We start from the raw sequence: 17,809 nt of genomic DNA on the forward strand, positions 1-17,809 counted from the left end.
AAATCAATTTTTAAAGTCCGAAGACTGGCCTGAGCTCCAGGATATTCAATTCAAGTCCGACGACTAGTCCTAAGCAGCATTCAATTCCAGCCTATCGTGTGCAAACGTGTTCATTTCCGAGTAACTACTGCAACCTATTTCCATTTTAACCTGCTTACTGGTTATTCACCTCTTGATCTCCCGGTACAGCTTTTACCCCTCAAACTTCCCTCCAGCACTAAATTGATGCTTCCTTGATGCCTCACAATGTGTCCTATCAACTGATCCCTTCTTTTAGTCAAGTTCGCGACAAAATTCTTATCTCCCAAATTTGATTCAGTACCTCCTGACTAATTACGAGATCTTAGCATCTAATCGTCTGAATTCTTCTGTAGCACCACATTTCAGAACTTTCTCTATTCTCATGTTGTCTGAACAGCTCATCGTTTACGTTTCACTTCCCTACTCGAGATGAATACCTTCAGAAAAGACTTTCTGTCACTTGCATGGACAGGAGATTTTCACAAATTCCTTTTTTCCAAGATGCTCGCCTTGCCAAAGATTATCTGCATTTTATATCTCCTCTCTTTCGGTCATCGTTTTACTAGCCAGATAGAAAACGTCGTCCGATACTTTTAGGTCTCAGTTACTAATGTAATTCCCACTGTTTTCCCAGATTTAATTCAATTGCTTTCCATTATCCTTGTTTTCCTTTCTTTGATACTCAATCTCTTTCAAGACACTACCCAATTCGCACAGCTGCTCTTCCAAGTAGTTTGCTGTCGCTGACAGAACTACTATGTCATTGGCAAACCTCTACGTTTCTATTTCTTCTCGCTGTTCTTTCATTCCTTCTCCAAATTTTTCTTTGGTTTCCTTTAGTGCTGGCTCAGTGTAAAGACTGAATAACATCGAGGATATATTACAATCCTGCCTCACTCCCTTCTCAATCATTGCTTCGTTTCCATGCTCCTTGACTTTCAGAACTGCCGTCTAGTTTCTATACAAGTTGTAAATAGCCTTTCGTTCCTTGTATTTTACCCTTGATATCTTCCGAGTTTCAAAGAGAGTGTTCCAGTAATCAGTGTAAAAGCTTTCTTTAAGCCTACAAATTCTATGAACATAGGTTTGCCTTTCCATCAGTTACTTCTAAGGCAAGTCGTAGGGTCAGCATTGCCTCTTGTTTTCCTACATTTCTCTGGAATATGATCTTCCCCGAGGTCGGCTTCTATCACTTCTGCACTCTTCTGTAAAGGATTCGTGTTAGTATTTTGCCACCATGAGTTATTAAACTTATAGTTCGGTCATATTCACACCTGTCAGTAACAGCTTCCTTTGGAACTGGAATGATTATATTCTTCTTGAAGTCTGAGGGTATGTCACCTGTCCCAAACACCTTGTACATCAGATGAAACAGTTTTGTCATGGCTGGCTCTTCCAAGGCTATCAGTGGGTCTGACGGAATGTCGTCTACTCCTGGGGCCTTGTTTCAAGATAAGTTCAAAAGGCTCTGAGCACTATGGGACTTAACATCTGAGTTAATCAGTCCCCTAGAACTCAGAACTACTTAAACCTAAGGACATCACTCACATCCATGCCCTAGACAGGATTCGAACCTGTGACCGTAGTGGTCGCGCGGTTCCAGACTGAAGCGCCTAGAACCAATTGTCACACCGGCCGGCTCAAGATACGTCTTTCAGTGCTTTGTCAAATTCTTCTCGCAGTATCATGTCTCCCTCCTTATCTCCATGTCCATCCTCCTCCATTTCTATAACATTACCTGCAAGTTCATCTCCCTTGTAAGGACCTTCTATATACCCCTTTCATCTTTCCCTTCTTTGCTTGATATCCACATCACTGCTTCTTTTTTCTCCAAATATGTCTTTAATTTTCCTATAGGCGTACCTATTTATCTCCTACTGAAATATGCTTCTATATCCTTACGCTTCTCCTCTAGATACTCCCGATTAGCCATTTTGCACTTGCTGCCAGTGTAATATTTTATGCGTTTGTATTCCATTTCGCCTGTTTCATATGCTGTACTTTTCCATCTCCTCCTTTCATCAATTAATTTCAGTATCTCCTGTGTCACACAAGGACTTCTACTAGGTATCGTCGTTAAATCTGTTTGATCCTCAGCTGCCTCCACTATTTCGTCTCTCAAAGCTATCCATTCGTCTTCCACTGCATTTCTTTCTCCTGTTTTAGTCAATCGTTCCCTAATGCTCCCCCTGAACCTCTGGTTCTTTCATCTTATCTGGGTTCCATCTCCTTAATTTCCTACCTTTTTGCAATTTCTTTAGTTTTAATCTAGTGTTCATAACCAATAAATTGTGGTCAGAGGCCACTGCCCCTGCAAATGTCTCACAATTTAAAATCTGGTTTCTAAGTCTCTGTCTTACCACTTACCTGTCTCCAGGTCTCTTCCACGTGTACGACCTTCTTTCATGATTCCTAAACAAAGTATTAGCGATGATTAAATTGTGCTCTGTGCAGAATTCTACCAGGCGGTGTCCTCTTTCATTCCTTTCCCCCACTCCATATTCATCTACTACTTTTCAAAAATGGTTCAAATGGCTCTGAGTACTATGGGACTCAACTGCTGAGGTCATTAGTCCCCTAGAACTTAGAACTAGTTAAACCTAACTAACCTAAGAACATCACAAACATCCATGACCGAGGCAGGATTCGAACCTGCGACCGTAGCGGTCTCGCGGTTCCAGACTGCAGCGCCTTTAACCGCACGGCCACTTCGGCCGGCTACTACTTTTCCTTCTCTTTCTTTTCTTACTATCAAATTCCTATCCCACACAAAATTTGATGTTCGTCTCCCGTAACTATCTGAATAATGTCTTTTATGTGATCGTACTTTTCTTCAATCTCTTGCTGGTTGGCACATAAACTTGTACTACTGTAGTGAGTGTAGGGTTTGTGTCTGTCTTGGCTGCGATAGTGCGTTGATTATGCTGGTCATAGTATCTTACCTACATTCCTATTCATTATTAAACCTACTCCTACATTTCCTCTACTTCTTGTGCTTATAGACCTATATTTATCCGGCCAGTAGTCCTGTTCCTGCTGCCACCGAACTTCATTACTTCCCACTAAATCTATCTTCAACCCATCTATTCCCCTTGTTTAAATTTTCTAATTTACCTACCCGATTAAGGGATCTAACATTCCACATTCCGATCCGTAGAATGCGACTTCTGTTTCTCCTGATGACAACATCCTCCTGGCTAGTCCTTTCCTGGAGATCCGAATGGCGAACTATTTCACCTCTGGCATATTTTACCCAGGAGGATGCCATCCTCATTTAACCATACAGTAGAGCTGCATGCCGTTGGAAAAAATTACGGCTGTAATTTCTCCTTGTTTTGAACTGTTTGCAATACCAGCACAGCAAAGCCGTTTTGGTTGATCAGTCAATCACGCAGACTGTTGCCTCTGAAACTACTGAAAAGGCTGCTGCCTCTGCTCACGAACCAAACCTTTGTCTGGCCCTTCAACAGATTCCCGCCCGATGTGACTGCACCTATGGTACGGCTTGAAATGATAATTAAATCAAGACTCTAAGCTGTCGACAAGCGTCCATATACATCAAAGGGGACAGTTGAAAATGTGTGTTCGAAATAACAGATACTATCTTCATATAGTTAAGGCTAACCGGCAATTGACCTTCTTCTATATTGTACGCACACGCATTGCCCGAACTCTCACGGGACTCGGTAAAATTGTCTGCTGCGATTAATGAGTGTAATGGGTAGGGGCACTACGAATGTACTGTGTGGACATTAAGTCGGAAATGCGGGTCTCACGGGGAGCGTGCAAGGGGTAAATCCCTGCAGTCGGGCTATCTTCTGTGCCCTCGGTGGCTCAGATGGATAGAGCGTCTGCCATGTAAGCAGGAGATTCCACGTTCGAGTCCCGGTTCAGGCACACATTTTCAATGTGATGTATATCAACCCCTGTCGACAACTTAGGGTCTTGATTTAATTATCATTTCATTCTAAGACAGCTGGATGGTCACCGATGGTATCTGTTCTTTCGGATGTCCGAAAAAACAGATACCATCTTCATATACGGTACGGCTATCTGTATCGCTGAGGCACGAAGGCCACCCCAGCAATGGTAAAGTCCGTGGTTCATGGGGAGGGTGCAGGGGGGAGACTGAACTTTGTACAAACTGTAAATAACCTTTCCCTCCTCCTATATTGTGCTCGCTACATTCAGAATTCCAAAGAGTGTATTTCAGTCAACATTATCAAAAATTATCCCCAAGTCTACAAATGCTTGGGCTTGCCTTTCCTTAGCGATTTTACGCATACTGTCAATTTCATTTTTTAGAAGTCTGTATTCACGTTCGCCTGCTTCAGTTTCTGCATTTATATTTCTTCACATTTGTCAGTAAATGTTATATCCAAGTAAATGTTATATCCAAGGATTTCTACTAGGCCATGCCTTTTTACCTACTTGATCCTCTGCTGCCTTCACTTTGACGAAAGTACTCATTCGTTTTCTATTGCATTCGCTTCCACTGTTTCATTCAATCCGTGCTTAATGTTCCCATCGAAACTCTGAATACTCCATGGTTATTTCAACTTACCCAGGAATCATCTCTTTAATTTCCTTTCTTTTTACAATTTCTTAGGTTTCAGCTTACAGTTCATAACCAGTAAATTACAGTCAGAGTCCACATATACCCTTGGAAATCCCTTACCTAGTAGTTCGGCGACGCAGAAGACAGTGGGCAGTTTTCACTGTTCTGGCTGTTGTTCTCAGCCTTTTAAAAGTTTTTGAATGTATTAGCGCTTTGTAAGGAGTATTCTATTCCGTTTTCATGTATAACATAATGATTTTCGTTGGTACATACACTGTTTGTGGATTCTGATGTTCTTTATTATGGGATCACATGAGGAACGTGACAGATACGGGGCCTTTCTGCAGTGGCTCCTCACGTTATCTGGGTAAAACAACATTTTATATTAGTAGATGTTGCCCATATGCTAGTTTTAAGATGATTAAGCATTTATCATACACAACCTATGAAAAATCAATATACAGCATGAGGCAGCTAATAAGGGCCACCCAAATATGTACAGAATGAATAAATGTATCGAGGTACGGTTTTCGCCAAGATATTGCTGAAAATATGGAAATTTCACGGCATTTGCAAGTAAGTTTTGCCTTTTATAGTCGCCGAATTACGATACCGACTTCGTTCTCTTTTCGCTAATGGAGCTATATAATTTTTTCTGTGACATTTGAAAGAAGCTTCTAACAAGGGAACCTCCCCATCGCACCCCCCTCAGATTTAGTTATAAGTTGGCACAGCGGATAGGCCTTGAAAAACTGAACACAGATCAATCGAGAAAACAGGAAGAAGTTATGTGGAACTATGAAAAAAAATAAGCAAAATATGCAAACTGAGTAGTCCATCCGCAGATAAGCAACATCAAGGATAATCTGAATTTAGGAGCGTCGTGGTTTCGCGGTTAGCGTGAGCAGCTGCGGAGCAAGAGGTCCTTGGTTCAAGTCTTCCTTCGAGCGTAAAATTTTATTTTTTATTTTCAGACAATTATCAAAGTTCAGGCACTCACACATAATAAACTTCGCTATCCAAAATTCTAGGACATGTTCAGATTTGCTTGGACATATGCAGGATTTGACGGTCTACACACGGAAAAATTTGAAAACGTTAAAAACATATGTTTTGACAGAGCACAGGGAAAAGCGTGCGACTGTGAAACTGTTGGATTCATCTGTTGCAGTTTATGTGACTAACTCTTATGTTTTCATCACTTTTTTGGGAGTAATTCTCACATCCACAAGAAAACCTAAATCGGGCAATGCAGAAGAATCTTTTTACTCATTCGCCAAGTGTACAAGTTAGGTGGTTCGACAACATATTCCTGTCATGTGACGCACATGTCCTCACCAGTGTCGTATAGAATATATCAGACGTGTTTTCCTGTGGAGGAATCGGTTGACCTATGACCTTGCGATCAAATGTTTTCTGTTCCCATTGGAGAGGCACGTCCTTTCGTCTACTAATCGCACGGTTTTGCGGTGCGGTCGCAAAACACAGATACTAAACTTATTACAGTGAACAGAGACGTCAATGAACGAATGGACGGATCATAACTTTGCGAAAATAAAGAAAGTAAACTTTTCACTTGAGGGGAGACTTGAACCAAGGACATCTCGTTCCGCAGCTGCTCACGCTAACCACGGGACCACGGCGCTCCTGAGATCAGATTATCTTCGCATGGACTATTCAGTTTGTATATTTTGCTTATTTTTTCATAGTTCCACACAACTTCTTCCTGTTTTCTCGATTGATCTGTGTTCAGTTTTTCAAGGCCTATCCACTGTGCCAACTTATAACTAAATCTGAGGGGGGTGCGATGGGGAGGTTCCCTTGTAAGAGAACTTCAACGGCATAATATGTTTGAGACTGGATCAAATAGTATAAAGATGACAGCGAAGCAAACCACTATTCCGTTGTTCACTGTCTGGACAAGCTATTCCACAAACGCCTGGCCGTACCAAGTGCTACACGCTATAAAGTGATTCAGAAGAAACAACACTGCACGTTGAATTTTATCTGAGTTAACGGCAGCACAGGCCCGTGCTATAACACATGTCATGCCTTCGGGATTCATCGGTGTTTCCTAGTAGACCTCTTGATTTAATTTTCTCACAGACTTTTTGAGCGTCCAGAACATTTTGCGATTCCTGAACGCTCGTTTCAGTGCTCTTTAAATGTTGTCTTAAGAGTGTCTCTCATTATATGTGCGGAATTGAAGGGACATCCGTCATGTTGGTACCACACTGACTGCGTTGTGTGTACTGGGACGTCTTCCAATAACTGTGGTAGCAGCATATCTTAAGAATTTGAGATACATGAATATATATATATTATTCCCATCAATCAACAGGAACCCACGATGCGGGTCTTCAAAAACACACATCGAACTTTGATAGACAAAGAGCGTTGCTTTTATCCACTTCTTTGAGAAAGATTGGATTTTCAACTGATAATTGGTGCAGATTGTGAAGCTTGACTTTCCCACGGTGTATAAACGATGCAGCTTTGTGAAACAAAATTTTGTATGGATACGCCACATCACTTTGAACTGCTCGTAAAGTTGTTGGAAATCACTGCCACGAAAGTGCAGATGCAGCGAAATGTGAAGACGATGGAGTGGGATGAAGCTAGCGTTTGCAGAAAACTCATTTGGTTGATCCTCTCATACTTCCGAGGTATCCTTAGTGATATTTCCGATGTGTTTTACTGCTGCTAAAATGTATATTTCATTTTTTTATCAGTTACTCTTCTTTTTCTTTGGAGTAATTTATTCCTTACACTTCCAGTTTCTATAGCTTTTTTTTACTATTCGCATAGACAATTCGTGAGCGTTAGGCATGATCTGGGTACTCTTCAGCATACAACTACACAGCTGCTCCAATTCTTTGGCGACATTCGCCATAAACAATATTCACTTGTTCGACCGTTGCACACATTGTGAATGCCACAATAGCTTTGCGGGCAAGGTATCTGATTACTATAACACCAGAAGAAAGACTGATGAGTTTCAAGAGCACATGTAAACATAAGAACCATATCTGAATGACGCATTTGTTTACCTTTGGTAGAATAGGGCAGATGGTTGTGGAACCTTTTCTGGTGACAGTGGGGCAATGTTTTGCGGTCAGTAAAGTTCTCTTAGAAGCTTCGGTCAAATGCCACAGAAAAAGCATGTAATTCTATTAGAAAAAAGTGTATCGTAATTCAGCGACCATAAACGGTTAAAATTACTTGCAATCATCAAGAAATTCGCTACATTGCTCATTAAAACTCTGCGAAAGCCCAACACGGATGTATTTATTCAATCTGGATGTATTTTGGGTGGGCTGTCTTAGCTGTCTTACCCTGTATATAATAAACCAACTGTAAGTAAGTATGTCTTTAATTTTTTCCTGAACCCCTGGATTGATTTCAACCAAATTTGGCATACAAACAGCAAACTCCACAAGCATCAGCACTGAGGGGATCACAATATCCCAATGCCAATAGGAGTGTATATAACAGAAAAAATACCTATTTGAGCTCCTGCCACATAGATCACTCTTCAAAGCAGTCATGGTTTGTGTGGGTAGTATCAGCCTGCTTTATCAACCTGCTTTGCAGGGCAGCCTACATTTCAGGGGCAGGAAGAGATTTTTTTTTTTTTCCAGCCTCTGATATGTAGGTTGCCCTGCATGACAGTCATTTTATGTTGGGATAGGAAGGCCTGCTTTTCTGGGGCTACACATCTAAATAAATATGGATGGGGGAAGGTTATGACACATAGAGTAGGGGTTGGAGAGATGGGGGATACTAGGAGATAGAGAGAGAAGGTCAGAGGAGGTGGGCAGAGAAAGTCTGGAGGAAGACAAGATCGGAAGAGAGATGGGGGTTGTGGAGATGGACAGAGTGATAGGTGAAGAGGGGTGGGCATCGAGAAGGGGGGAAGAGATGGTCAGAGAGAATTGAGGAAGAGTGAGATGCAGGAGTTAGGTGGAGGCTACAAAGGGTAGTGGGAAGGTAGACAAGAAATAGAGGTAAGAAAATATGGAATGTGATTGGGGGAGGAAGATATTCACTGAGGCAGAGGGAAAAGGGATAAAGGCGATTAACAAATGGTTCAAATGGCTCTGAGCACTATGGGACTCAACATCTTAGGTCATCAGTCCCCTAGAACTTAGAACTACTTAAACCTAACTAACCTAAGGACATCGCACAACACCCAGCCATCACGAGGCAGAGAAAATCCCTGACCCCGCCGGGAATCGAACCCGGGAACCCGGGCGTGGGAAGCGAGAATGCTACCACACGATCACAAGATGCGGGCACGATTAACAAAGTGAGGGGAAGGGAGGAGATTGAGAGACAAACAGTATTGGGGGGAGGAGATGGACAAATTGAAGTGGGAGAGGATGAGGTGGACAGAGGCAGGGAGTGAAGAGATGAAGACAAAGAGGGCTGAGGAGGAGATTTGTGAAATATATGTGATTAAAGTGTACACAGGCGAAGCTGTAAGCAAGAGGCTAGTGTTACATATATCAGAGCCTTGGTCTGGGGATGGCCTTATAGAACAAGATTGGAAACAAGAATAAGAAACAAAAATCTATTGCCATCTGAACTGCCTTTTATTAAAATCTTAACATATGCCCTGTCATTCTGGCCCATCTTATGTTTTCCATATATTCCTTTCCTCCCTGATTATGTGAGACCGCCCTTCCTTCTTTTGTTAATTTCCAGAACCTTCTGTAACATCACATCTGAAACAATCTGAGCCTTCCCTTTTCCAGTTTTCCTACCAGCCATGGTTCATGTCCATACAATGCTGAACTCCAAACCTACATTCTCAGTAATTTCTTTCAGTGAGGAATGATCTCCATTCCAGAGCTAGTCTGCATCTAATTTCCATTTTACTTCATAGCTAGTCTGCATCTAATTTCCATTTTGCTTCATAAATCCTGCATTATTTTGCTTCCTAGGTAGATAAACGCCTTCACGTTGTCTGCTGCATAGATCCCAATTTTGACATTAACAGTCGCTACTCTCACTTCTGCTTGAATAGCAAAAGCGAAAGGCTGCGTCCCTAACTTACTCCCTTTTCTATCTTGATCTTCTATTGTTATTGTTTCAATCTGCAAGACGTAAGGGGTAGAGAACATTCCTTAGAAATTTCTAAAATTATATGAGGAATTGAAGTTTATATTCTTCCTTTACGGCAGTTGTCTCCGCAACATACTCCAGTTTTTGTTTCTTGACTTCAGTGTCATTCATTTCCAGTTTTGTTACCTAAGCACATAGTACATTAACTGTACTTAAGGGAGATATTTCCTTAATATGGAGTGGTTTAGGTTGTTCGACACATTCGTTCTTTTCCTTATCACTTTTGACATAACATTGTTTGTGAGAACCAGACCCGACTGGGCAATATCTATATTTGATGGTATTGTGGAGATTAATGTCCTAGATTGTGAAAAACATGTTTCTCTTGCTTTAATGTAAAACTCCTGTATAAAACTTATATCAACATTGTTGGATTCAATAGTAAGAATCTCCACATAGTTCACAGGTAGTCAATTAAAATTCTTTGCAGACAGAACACAACTTGTAAACTTTCCTCGCTCTTGAGAGTGTGGCAGACTTACTTGCACACCAGTCAATTTACCTACAGGTGGTAGTGCGCATTAAGTAAATGCTAGAGCGTAGCGCTGTACTTGAGCGCGGTTTTGGGTGGATTGGTACAGTGCACTAGTGCTATGGTGCTGTACCTGAACGCTATTTAACATGGAGTGGTATAACGGTATAGTATACTAACCGGCTAGAAGACTGTAGCACCTTATGTGAACATGGTTTTACATGGTGTGGAGTGGCACAGCGCACTAGCCAGACCATAGTTCTGTACACTGATGAGGTTATTGGTGGGGTTGTACAGGGCATTAGATGGATAATATACCCGCTCTAGCCAGACGCAGTATGTGACTATGCAGCCTCAGGCAGGGTGACGCTCCTGAGGGGCAGTCCCCCCACTCCTTCCGTCCCTCCCTCCCTCACTGCAGCAATCATGGTGTGATTGTGTGTGTGTGTGTGTGTGTGTGTGTGTGTGTGTGTGTGTGTGTGTGTGTGTGTGGCTGAGTGGGTGGGTGGGTGTGGATATGTATGTCCTGTCAGTTGTTTGTGGTGAAAATCGGTCGGGGGAAGTTGATCCATCATCCCATTCACTTGCGTTCAGGACCTGTAGGATCTCCGAAGCCATCATTTGCAAGCCAGCTAGTCAGTGGAGTCGGTTGTGACTTTGTTCCAAAGAACAGCTCATCCTCTGGTGTCCCCTAAGCGCCCCCTGCTGTCCTACCTACGACAACAGAATAGGACATCAGTGGGGCCGATGCAGAGTCCTAGAATTCGCACTAGTGTCCTCTTCCCCACACTCGCCAGTGGCAGAGTCTTCTTCCCTACCAGTACCAGTGGATCAGTTGTTACTCCAGCCTACTTAATCTTCTTCCCCCCCCCCTTCTACCAATGGAGCAAGCAGCGTTGGCACTGCAGAGGGCGTGTGCCAAACATGGCATGAATAGAGCCTCTGACCCATGCATTTACCTAGACCTACCAGAGGCAACAGATCTTGTGTGGCGTTCCTAATGCTCATATCAATCCCTGTAGAGTGAACATTTGCCTCGCACTGTGCTTTGTTTCCCTGTGCTCAGTTGTCAGTCGGTAATGCTGGTATTGTGTAGTGTTTTCCTCCATGTTCATTCTCTATGTAGTGCTCAGACTCTCTGCTCCAGATGGATTGATTTGCACATCGAGATTAGTTTCCCTCTTCCAGATTTCAGCTTCACAGCTTTTAGCCAAGCCACCATCAGCTAATGTAGCCACATTCACGCCACCAGTGACAGTTCATGGCATTGTCATAGGTTGTACAGATATTAAAATAATGTTTCTACATTCTGAAATATATATTAAATACTACTGGTTATTTTGCAATCTCATGTTATAACATTCATTCCAAATTTCATAGCAACGATCGGATTTATTAACTTTGTTCGTCACATCTGGAGCTGCACCTAAAACTAGTGTACTTATACTCCTTGGCGCTGCAGCCCTATGCCAGTCAAATTACTATTTTACATACATTCAAATATCTAAATATGTCTAAACAGATAAAGGATTTCCTGAGATCAATGGATGGGATTGTCCCACTCCTCAACAGCGATTCGGCGTAGATCCCTCAGAGTGGTTGATGGGTCCCGTCGTCCATAAACAGCTCTTTTCAATCCATCCCAGGCATGTTCGATATAGTTCATGTCTGGAGAACATGCTGGCCATTCTAATCGAGCGATGTCGTCATCCTGAAGGAAGCCATTCACAAGACGTGCACGATGGGGGCGCAAATTGTCGTCCATGAAGACGAATGCCTCGCCAATATGCTGCAGATATGGTTGTACTGTTGGTGGGAGGATGGCATTCACGTATGGTACAACCATTACGGCGCCTTCCATGACCACCAGCGGCGTACGTCGGCCCCACATAATGCCGCCCCAAAACAGCAGGGTACCTCCACCTTGCTGCACTCGCTGGACAGTGTGCATAAGTCGTTCAGCCTGACCGGGTTGCCTCCAAACACGTCTCCAACGATTGTCTGGTTGACGGCAATGCAATACTCATCGGTGAAGAGAACGTGATGCCAATCCTGAGTGGTCCATTGGGCGTGTTGTTGGGCCCATCTGTACCGCGCTGCATGGTGTCGTGGTTGCAAAGATGGACCACGTCATGGACGTCGAGAGTAAAGTTGCGCATCATGCAACCTATTGCACACAGTTTGAGTCGTAACGCGACGTCCTGTGGCTGCACGAAAAGCATTATTCAACATGGTGGCGTTGCTGTCAAGGTTCCTACGAGCCATAATACGTAGATAGCGGTCATCCACTGCAGTAGTAGCCCCTGGGCGGCCTGAGCAAGGCATGTCATCGACAGTTCCTGTCTCTCTGTATCTCCTCCATGTCCGAATAACATCTCTTTGGTTCACTCCGAGACGCCTGGACACTTCCCTTGTTGAGAGTCTAGAAGGCATTGACTGTCTAGGCATGGTTGAACTACAGACAACACGAGCCATCTACCTCCTTCCTGGTGAAATGACTGGAAATGATCGGCTGTCGGACTACCTCCGTCTAATAGGCGCTGTTCATCCATGGTTGTTTACATCTTTGGGCGGGGTTAGTGACGTCTTTGAACAGTCAAAGGGACTGTGTCTGTGATACAATATCCACAATCAACGTCTATCTTCAAGAATTCTGGGAACTGGGGTGATGCAAAACTTTTTTGAGGTGTGTATTTAGTTGCAGCCTTGGATATCTGGGCAGGTTGGAATTTCACGACCTTTTCAGAAGATGAAGATACCCATAACGGTGTCGAAACCGGGTCCAAGACAAAAGATAATAAAAATTGGCAGCTGATGGACTGTGTACATCATCCATTTGAAACCTGTTCACAGTTGGTGCTAACAGCGATGTTCTAGCTTATGTACCTTTTTCCATGTTGTTCTATAAATAGTTTATAGCTGTTTACCTATTTTTTTATCAGTAATAGTGACATGTTCTCTCCATTGCTGGTATCAAGAGCTTTCAAATGATGTATTGTACATATACATTACGTGTCTGCTTCATTAGTTCCAGACTTTATAAGAAATTATAATTACAAATGTTAATAACTTTGTTAGTAATAATTTTATTGCAGGGTATTAATTTTAGTGAGTTCATTTCACAATCGTGAATCAGACATTGTCTTTAGAGGTTTCGTTGCATGCCTGTAATCTGTTTTGGTATTTCAGTGAATATGTTAGGTTTTCATTTTATACACTCACTTGGTCATCTTAACTCATTCAGCAGGTATGCCACCTGAGTTCCCCCATTACTGGGATTGCCAACCGCTGCTGCCTGATGCCTAACACCTACCTCACGCCAACCCTTGCCATTACCTTACAGTCACTCTGTCCAGCCGTAAAAACCCAGCTCATCCAGCCAAGCCATATTATGGGAACCTGCCCGACACAGACATATCAACTGCATACTCATAATTCTTAGGGGACTTGTCGCTTTTAATGTTACATCTTCTCATTTTGCTGGGATTCCGGTCTTGTGTTCTTCATATCATTGTAAAACATTTTTGACAGCAGATGCAGTGCTGATATCTGTCTGTTTTGCTTCCACTGGCCATGCTGAACAACATTTCGACTGAAATCTACATTCAGTTAACACCAGAGAGTATTAAAACTGAAGCAGAAGATATGATGAGTCGCTTTCCTAGTTTCGAACATTAACTGAATTAATAAATTTCTCTCTCTTTTAGAATGTCATTGCAGGTTACCTTACTTTCGACACTGAAACTGTGAATATGTGTTCCAGAGGAGCCATGGTCCTGGTAGCAGTCATCCTCATCGTTTCTACAGTCTGTGACATCGTCACGTCAAAGAGCAATCAACTGCAGAAAGGTAATCACACTGACGAATTTCATCTAAAGTTCCATTTATCTCCTATATGAAGCATGTGCAGTTCATATAAACATAATTGCCGATCAGAAAAGTTTCTGTTCAAAGCCAATACAGTCCTCAGGCAAAATTGGCGTAAGAATTGAAGCTTCAGGCTGAAGATATCCATTTGGTAAAACACCACATACCGAGCGAGGTGGCGCAGTGGTTAGCACACTGGACTCGCATTCGGGAGGACGACGGTTCAATCCCGTCTCCGGCCATCCTGATTTAGGTTTTCCGTGATTTCCCTAAATCGTTTCAGGCGAATGCCGAGATGGTTCCTTTGAAAGGGCACGGCCGATTTCCTTCCCAATCCTTCCCTAACCCGAGCTTGCGCTCCGTCTCTAATGACCTCGTTGTCGACGGGACGTTAAACACTAACCACCACCACACCACGGCTTACTGTGTAAATAGTCCATAACTGCCTGCTGCAAGTCCTCATCTGGTGGGAATTTTCGATCCTTCAAGGCCTTTCTTAAGGAACCGAAGGCATGATAATCGCATGGGGAGAGATGAGGACTATAGGGGGGGGGCGGGTGGGGGGGGGGGGGGGGGGAGTGCTCAGGTTTCTCCCACTAGTCCGTATTAGATGAGGCTGGCCTCCTGGAACGACCAACGTCTTGTGTGAAACCACGACCAGCACGGAACTTGGTGCACCATTCCACAATGGTGCTTTCCAAAACATGTAATGCTCTAATATGTTCTTCATTCTCTGATGGATGTCTACCGGTGTTAGTCTTTCGGTAGCCTGATGGTTCTGTTTGGACGCATTTGATAACAACGTCGTCAAAGTTCGTGTTTCCACTTTTACTGCACGCGTGTCAGAAAAACACAAATGCCACACTAAACCCTTGCTACATGTCGGTGATTATATACCTGCATCAGAATCACGCTACGTTGCGTATATACTGCAGCAACGCCCTCAAACGGAAGCTTTTTGATTGCCGATTATATTATCATACATTTAGAACCAGATGGCCTCGCAGTCGGGAGGTTGGCGGTTGAAATATCCACCTTGCCATCCATATTTAGATTTTCCATGTTTTCTTAAAAATCCTTTCGGCAAGTGTTGGGATGGTTGCTTTGAAAACGAGAACATACATTACCCACACCATCCTTCATCAATCTCAGCTTGTGCTCTATCACTACTGACCTCTTCGTCGATGGGGCGTTAAATCCTTGTCTTCCTTCCCTCTTTAGAAATCTGGTCTGTCAGGCGTCAAAACTTCTGATCAATCGAACAAGAATAAATACGTTGACACGAATGTACAGGGTTACATGAATATGAATTTATCATACCATGGGGAGATGTTAATGTCACAACTGATATCAAATGAGTATACTCTTGTACTCGTTATGAAACAGAAGCAAATAGCTTCCGAATGTAATACTGAGGAATTTCTTTTTGTGCCTGAAACTCATCCTACTTCAGTTCTTGTAGACTGCTATCTGGAGGTTGGTATGGAAGTATATGTCTTTCCAATGCTCCCCAGACATGCTACACAACGGCAGATCAGAGGAGCAGACAGACCAGTCAAATATCTGAACATTTCTTAGTGAGTCTGTTGTGTGGGGTATTGCATTGTCTTGCTAGAATATATCATTTGTTATTCTGGTCGTAAAGGTATGATATCAGATTTTCCATTCTTGCCACATACTGGTGAGCGTTCAGGAGCTCTTCAAGAACTCCCTCACACAATTTCTCCAAGAGTTGGTGAGGTATGGGTCTCCCAGTATCACTGATTCCCATGATCTTTCATCAGGTCAGTGGACACGAACGACCGCCACAAACAGAAGCGAGGCTAATAACATCACTGAAAGTCAATCAGTATTGACACCAGATCAGTGACTGTACTTAATCACACTGTATTCTGATTTCAGTGATAAACTTCATGTGAAATTTTTGCTAAATACTGTATCAAATTCTGTGCGACCAGTGACTGTTTTATTTGAGTGTTAGTTATATTTAATATCGAATATCTTTGGAACAGAAGCAAAATAATGTTAAAAATAGAGTAAAAATGCCGGTTAGAGTAAATAGAGTAATAGAGTAAATAGAGTAAAACAGAGTAAAAATGCCGAATACCTTTAGGTCTTCGACCACGTTAGGGTGGGAATCATTGTACCATTACTTGCATAGTTTTCATCTTACAAATACATTCAGTACGTAACGGAATTCAGTAATGATTAAATATACATGTATAGTAAGAAACTCAGGAAGCATTACAGATAGTAGAATCACACAACGAAGTTGATCACTTATTTACACATATAGCGATTGCTACAGAAAATTATTATTCATTTCCAGTTTTTAAAGTATTTGCATCTTTACAGGTAAAAATAAGGATCCATGGATCAGTCACAGTTTCTAGTGAACAAAATTTTCACGGAAATACAGAGTGCTTCTATCAAATGACAAACAAAGACTTGATCATTTGTGAATTACATATGGTGTAGCAGATTTCAATAATTTCATATCTTACGTCTGTATAGAATGAATCATCGATTAATTGTGATTCAGATCGTTACAATTTTTAGGTATCTGACTCGATACAATGCTAAGTGGACTCGATGTCTTCATGAATCGACGGACAGCGATGGTCCAAAGAAAATGTTGAAGTTACACAAACGCAATGTAGACTCAATGTCCTTCGTCGATGGATTAGGAGTTTCGTTTAAAGAAAGGTGAATTAATACAAACTCAGAGTCGACTTGCAGTATTCTGTCAGTGGCTGACAAAAAGTGTATGAACTTATACAGGAGCAAAGTCGACCCGAGGCTTTCTCATATTGTGCTGTGCTGAAATCTTCACAGAAAATGAATTTGTGCAATACCAAAGAAGGCTCATGGTCATCTGGCATAGTGCTTTATAAGAATTTGTTTAGGTGATATAAACTCAATGTACACTCATTGTTTATATATCCTGTGCACCCGCCGAGAAATGCTTGCATTGAGGGAGCGTCTGGTTGATGACCGCAAGCAGCCCCTCCACCCACATCGTCATCATAGTGGCGGTATGCCGAGGCAATGTGTTACGAGTGCGCAGGCGCATGTCAGAAGACTTAAGTGTTGCCAACTCATTGCTGAGTACTTCACAGAATCACGAACAAAGTCAAATCGCAGCATCAGTGCTTAAGACTCATTCGCACAATGCTACCAGCGCTATGTTGTGAGCTGATGCCGCTCACGGTAAACAAATTCGTGCTCTATACAAAACTTGGTCCCGATCCGCTGCACCATCTATAAGTTGGTACTATAAAGCCTTTCTACTGGCTCAACAATTATTAGCGTTCAAATCGTTTAACCTAAATAAATAAGGGTGCTTGATAGAGCAGAAAGCTCTCTTAAACTCACACTCATAATAAAAGTGACGCCACAAGCACTCCTCGAGTATCCATATATACCATACACCCCTCGCAGAAAGTTTTAGGGTTTAAGAATGCACACGTTCTGTCAACAATCATGTTCACAGCTGAGCATGAGACCGTCGGCCACCGTTCGCAGCCAGGCGACTCGTAAGTTCTCAAAACTTCTAAGCTCATCACACACGCTTTTCATTTGTGATAGTGTTTGTGAAAAGTTCACTATATGCAGGAACACAGAATTATAGTGCCCAAGGATTCACAATACATCAGCACCTGATCGAGATCAGGCAGGCTGAGTAAAATGGTTCAAATGGCTCTGAGCACTATGCGACTTAACTTCTAAGGTCATCAGTCGCCTAGAACTTAGAACTAATTAAC

General features: G+C 42.5%; 1 protein-coding gene across 1 annotated transcript in view; it reads left to right on the plus strand.

The window, feature by feature from the left end:
• LOC124622927 (nose resistant to fluoxetine protein 6-like) overlaps positions 1-17,809 on the plus strand; it is a 130,231-nt gene that overhangs the window by 12,066 nt on the left and 100,356 nt on the right. The window contains exon 4 of the mRNA XM_047148717.1: positions 13,942-14,027. Within this exon, the coding sequence (XP_047004673.1) occupies positions 13,942-14,027 (86 nt within the window). The remainder of the gene's footprint in view (positions 1-13,941; positions 14,028-17,809) is intronic.

Source organism: Schistocerca americana, chromosome 7 (genome assembly GCF_021461395.2).
Source record: "Schistocerca americana isolate TAMUIC-IGC-003095 chromosome 7, iqSchAmer2.1, whole genome shotgun sequence".
Taxonomy (NCBI): domain Eukaryota; kingdom Metazoa; phylum Arthropoda; class Insecta; order Orthoptera; family Acrididae; genus Schistocerca; species Schistocerca americana.